Raw genomic sequence first — 6311 nt, forward strand, 5'->3', positions numbered from 1 at the left:
TAGAAATAAGAATAGAAGTATAGAAGTTCATATAAATTGCAAAAAAAAAACATGTAGCATAGCGGTCTCATATAGCGGTAATAGCGGTCGTAGCTGAGTTAGTGCAATTTTATCTCATAGCTTAGCGTTTATGGTCCGGAAAAGCTATAGCGTAGCTATTTAGAACCTTGATTTTAATGCATTCATTTTTTGAACATTTGTTGAACATTTGTTGACTACTTGACTCTATGCAAAAAAAAAAAAATTTACATGCAGACGCATCACTCGTATGGTAGAAGGGTTTCAATGATTCAGATTCATCGTTTAAAGCCAATTTGATGGATTTTAGACTTGAGTTCACCAAAAGACTTGATGAACTTAAGAACACCCTGGTTCTACTCGACGTCCATTATAGTATTCTTTTAATTATAAAAATATTTTAAGCGGTACAAATCGGGCAAAAAGATAGATACAAGCTATAATTTTGACGTAGATATATCATATATAACACTCATTTATATATGAGGAGGGTTCAAATGCCTCCATTTTTTGTGCCTCCATCATGCCTCCATTTTTAAAAACTTTAATAACTCAAAATTTAAATCTTAAAATTTAAAATAAAACCATTGGATATGAACTATATCATTTTATCTATGCACATGTAAAAAATTATGGCATTTCAACTTTGTTTTGATTGTCATCTTGAGCTTGTAAAAATGTATACAAATGTAGATAATTTCTAGACGTTGAGTTTTCAACTTATTGATTCATATAAAAGCAAAATCAAAATGTGATAATTTTTTATGGGCACATAGAGAAAATAACATAGATTACATCTAACGGTTTTATTTTAATGTTTAAGTTTTAAACTTTGAGTTATTTAAGTTTTTAAAAATGGAGGCATGATGGAGGCACAAAAAATGGAGGCATTTGAACCCTCCTCTTTATATATACTGAAAGTTTAATATTTGATGCTTGGAAATATTTTGGTTCAAACTTGTAACTTTAGTTCAATGTTCAGTTGAAAATTAATGGCGACTCCATTAATTGGTAAAAGTATGCAAATTTAATCATATACTTGAAACTAGGGGTGGAAAAAAATTTTGTAGTATATGGCTCGATAGTGACTCGTATCTAACTCGTTCTGGACCGAGCAGTTAAGGAGCCAGCTCATCACTAGTTCGGTCCGGAATTAAAGAATTCAAGCTGGGATCATGTTTGCTCACCATCTCGCAAGCTAGCTTGGCTAGACATCAATTTGTGAATCTATATGAATTTGTGTGCATTTTATATTGTCCAACTCGGTCCAACTCAGTTCAATTCGGTCTAAAAAATTTGTAGAATTTATTTTTTTCTTAAAATAAAATCCAGTCAGACTCACTAAACTAGCTCATCAGCTCGCTCGTGACTCAGACGAACTAGCTCATAACAAGTTTAAGGTAGACCCAACTCGTCACGAGCCAACTTGTTGCAAACCCTACTTGAAGCTTTTAAAATGCTTATGAGTAGTACATATGGTCAAAGAATAATGTTGACTAGATTGATATGAAATTTTTTATTTGTCTATTCTTCATTTTTTTTTCAACCAAAAAAGTAACCCTTATTTCTCATATTTCCAAAATTTGATAAAATCATGGCTAATAGTCGGGATAAAATTTGATAACCCTTATTTCTCTTATTTCTCATATTTCCAAAATTTGATAACCCTGATTTCTCTTATTTCGCATATTTCTCATATTTCCAAAATTTGTCTACTCATATTGCTTATGAGTAGTACATATGGTCAAATTATTTTTACAAGAGATAAAATCATAAATCGGTTACTTTTCCACCAACTTCTGGTCCTACTTTCTCTTCTCTTCTTCCCTCTTTGCTCCTAAGCAACGCACATATATTCTCACAAATAAAAAAAGAGACAGAAAGCAACCTTTTTTTTTATAAGAAAAAAAAACAGAGAGAAAGGAAGAAGGTGAAACAAAAATGGAAGAGAAAGCAAATGAGTACCAACATCAACAAGAGGAGCTTGTGCTAATAGTCGGGGCCGGCCCGTCAGGCCTTGCAGTAGCAGCCTCCCTGGCCGAACGAGGGGTCCACAGTCTGATCCTGGAGCGGGACGATTGCATCGGCCCGCTCTGGCGCAAGAAATCATATGATTGTGTATGCTTACACTTGGCAAAGCAATACTGTTCTCTCCCACATTTGCCACACTCTGAGACCACCCCCACATATATCCCCAAATCTGAATTCATCTCCTATCTCGACTCCTACGCAGAGCGGTTCCGTTTGCGGATCCGTTTCGGGCGTCAAGTGGAGTCAGCCCGGTATGATCACAGGTTGGGTCGCTGGATTTTAAAGGCCAGGAATGGTGATGTTTTGGAGGAGTATGTTGGGAGATACCTAGTGGTGGCGGCAGGGGAGAACGATGAAAAGGTGGTGCTGGATGTTAACGGGTTGGAGAGTTTTAAAGGGGTGGCGATCCACTCGAGCGAGTACCGTACCGGGTCTACATTTAAAGGGAAGGATGTGCTCGTTGTCGGATCAGGTAATTCAGGTATGGAGATCGCCTATGATCTGTTTGAAGCCGGGGCAAGAACTTCGGTTGTCGTGCGAAGCCCGGTAAGTAATTTACATGTTTTGCATGCTCTGTTTTCTGACACTCAACAAATAATTGATTGCATATACTGTTAGCAATTAATCAGATACAATTTCTTCAAATGACAATCGTTTTATATTGGATTATTTTTTTTGTATACCTACCAACAACATTTTACGCAATAAATGAAAAAAAAGGTTTAGTAACTTTATTGGAATATTTGTTCTGTAAGACTGCTTTTCTAATGAAACAGGAATTGGTTGCAAATTTTTTTTAGGGAAAAAATAATAAAATGAGAGGTTTCATGTGTAAGGAAAAAGACTAAAATTCTCCTAACATACTTCTGCTTAGAGTGGGAAAAATGGCTAGGCGGAGCCGGCTCCGTCACGAAATGGCACGGAACGGCACGGTACGTGTGATTGTTCCGTGCTGTGATTCACGTGTCCCGTGCAGTGATCAGCTTTTGAAAATTTTGACATGGCACGTCACGCGAAAGATCCGGTCACAGCAAGGCACGTCACGTAATCACGCGAGTCACGTGTAATTAGAACCGTTAGGTCTTAATCAAATGATGAATCTTGAATAAACTAACTTAAATTATGAAAAAAATAGTTAAACGTAAGAAACGTAACTAGTTACGTTTGGATATAGCACATGATCAATAGTCACGGCGTGACTCGCGTGCCGTGATCACCTCTTAACATTTTGGTCACATCACGGCACGACACATGTCAGTGTTCACTCGGTCACAGTACGACACGGCACGAGACCAAAGTCACAGCGTATTAGTTATGGCGTTTTAATTACGGCACGACATGTTTTTTCCACTCTACCTGTGCTTTACAATTCTATTGACCAGGTCAACAGAAATAAAGTACCACTTTTGTAGTTCGGTAAAGTGACGAGAGCTATATTTGTTAACCAAATAATATTTTTGAAGTAATAACATAAATTTGCATATCTGGTCCTTGATTAGGTAAGCAATACCACCTCAAAATTGTTAATTAAACCTAGGCGTTGATTACTTAATTGTCTCACTGTTTCTTTTCTTTCCCATGTTCTTCTTTGGATTCTAGACAATGCTTTTATTGAACCGGTAAAATCTTAGTTATTTATTTAATTAATTTTGTCTTTTTCTTAATCCACGCTGTCAGATCATGGTAATAAATATAATGATATTAAAAATATAAACCAACAAAAAGATGGGACCTGAACAGTTTTATTCCGACCAGTACCTCTAATAAGTTAATTTTTTTTTTATTAAAAAATATAAGCGGTACATGATAATACATTGGATTCTGTAATTAAATCCAACTCATCCTCTATTCTCTGTCTGTATCTGTTACAGTGATGCTCTATTTTATTTTGACATTCTGGCATGGCTTTCTATGTTCTGGTTCTGGCATTAAGCAACAGCACAAATCTGATTTTCGTCAGGGGACAAAAAAATATCGAATCGGATTTAAATCCATTAACTAATTGAATACTCGATAAAAAAATAATACTTTGACTTATATTTTTCAATGCTCTAACTTATAATTTATGATGTTTTAACTTATAATTATAATTACCAATCATAATTCAAGAAATTGATTTTGGTTTTAGTACTAAATTTAATTTGAATTACAAATCAAACATTCAGAGGAGAGCATAAAAAATTCCAGAGGATACAAAGTCAATAAGTACCAATACATCACCACTAAAACTCAAAATCCAGAGGAGGCGGCTGTTATACACTGAGTCCGCCGCTGGGTTCTGGCATTAAGCAACAGAACAAATCTGATTTTGCCAATTAATGCGGGTGGTCAACACACCTAACTTGTGCTGTGCTTATCACAGACAAGTGATTAATTTCCCCAGATCTGGTAAACTCTGATCCCGTTTAATTATCCGTATGAATCCAAACCCGGTCTAATCAATTCTTAAGCGAAGTCCGATCTGAACCATATCCTACACAACTCATGACCTCATCCGAATCAGAACCCGAGCAGCATGAAATGTGATGAACCCGTAAACGATTTGGAAAATGCTCATTTGCAACCAGATTAATTCTATTGGGAGGATAACTAGAACATATTTTAGCATTGACTTTATTTAACATAATTTGAAGCCCAGTAATTATTCAAACCCTATATGCAAAAAATATCAAGCATAAATATTACCTTACCAGAATTATTTGAGATGTGAACCAATCTGCAGCTGTTAGAATTAAGATATAATCATGGTTTGGAAACTAGGTATCGGCCGTGTCCGGTCTGAGTTTCACCCAAGTCTTGAGCCCATGTGATTTTTTCAGCAAAACTCGGTTGAATAATTCGAGCTCCCGATCCGATTCTTCCGATTCCGATTCCGATTCCAATTCCGAGTTTCAGAACCATGAATATAATGGGTCTGACAGGAGTTATTGTCTGAAGCTGAAATTGTAAGCAAAATAGTTATTTATTTAATTTTGAATCGAATAATCTCTCATTGCATATGATTTATTATAATTTGAGACTAGCTAGTACAATACATATCAGAAGCTAGGTCAATTTGTTACAGTAATGAACCAACTTTTGGCAGGTAATAACTGTTCTTTACATTTATGCCAAATTAAACGCTCCGACGTGATGCTATTTTTATTTTTATTTTTTTCATGTTACAGATCCATATCGTTACTAAAGAGATCTGGTTATTTGGCATGCGCCTGATGAAGCATCTGCCAATGTCCATAGTAGACCATATTATTCTCTTCCTCAGTTATCTCAGGTTTGGCAACACTGCCAAATATGGTCTAAGAAGGCCTGATATTGGTCCCTTGTACATGAAATCCTACCCTCCTATTTATCCAGTTGTAGATGTCGGCGCTTACGACAAGATCAAGACCGGAGAGATTCAGGTTAAGTTTTCTATTTAGTTCAAAATTAAACCAGTCAAAAAATCGATTTGTAGTATATGCAAAAATGTGGTAACAGAATGAGATTCTCGTGTTCAGGTTTTTCCATCTCTGACAAGCATAGAAAAAAACATGGTGACATTTTCCAATGGAAAGACACACCACTTTGATGCGATTATCTTCGCTACAGGTTACCGAAGCACAATTCGACGATGGCTGGAGGTACTCAAATTAATCAACACATATATTTTGGAAAGCTTCTTATATTGAATTGAATCAATTGTATGTTTGTATGTCAGAATGATGAGGGTTTGATTGGAGATGATGGCATGGCAAGAAACAACTACCCCGACCACTGGAAAGGAAGCAACGGCCTTTACTGCGCCGGTCTAAACCGAAGAGGCCTCTGTGGTTCCTCAGAGGATGGTCTCCTCATAGCAAACGACATCAGCAACGAGTACATTCTCTCCAAGCAAGCTAACAGTGTGAAGTTTGATGAGAAAAATAAGAGCGTTTAATTAAAGAAATTAGAAAAAAAAAAAAAAAAAATCTTGTTTATCTTTGGGTAGCGCCATAGATAATGTTGTGTAGTTAATAAATGAATGGTGAACTTTTGCTAGGTCAAAAATTAAAAAATCCGGAATTCTAAAGCTTTGCTCAAAGAAATCAGATAAATCTGTTGTTGGTACCATGTTGGTTTTATTTTTGTGCAGCATTTTCATCTAGGATGACCAGGTGGAGAACTTAAAAGAGTCTGCTCGACTGCCACTGTGTTCATGGAAAAAAAAAAAAATTCACTCTGTACTGTGTCCATGGGAAAAAAAAATTCACTCAGAGTGAATTTTTTTTCCCACGCGCACAGTG

The 6311-nt window shown here is 36.1% G+C and overlaps 1 protein-coding gene across 1 annotated transcript; it reads left to right on the plus strand.

Moving 5' to 3' along the window:
• Positions 1-1883: 1883 nt before the first annotated feature.
• On the plus strand, positions 1884-6048 carry LOC144573292 (putative indole-3-pyruvate monooxygenase YUCCA11). The gene is made up of 4 exons (XM_078323035.1): positions 1884-2595; positions 5217-5450; positions 5547-5669; positions 5747-6048. Exons 1-4 carry the CDS (start codon positions 1960-1962, stop codon positions 5963-5965), a joined length of 1212 nt encoding a protein of 403 aa, XP_078179161.1. The 5' UTR covers positions 1884-1959; the 3' UTR covers positions 5966-6048.
• The last annotated feature ends 263 nt before the right edge of the window (positions 6049-6311 follow it).

This window comes from Carex rostrata, chromosome 21 (assembly GCF_964058835.1).
Source record: "Carex rostrata chromosome 21, lpCarRost1.2, whole genome shotgun sequence".
In the NCBI taxonomy this organism is placed as follows: domain Eukaryota; kingdom Viridiplantae; phylum Streptophyta; class Magnoliopsida; order Poales; family Cyperaceae; genus Carex; species Carex rostrata.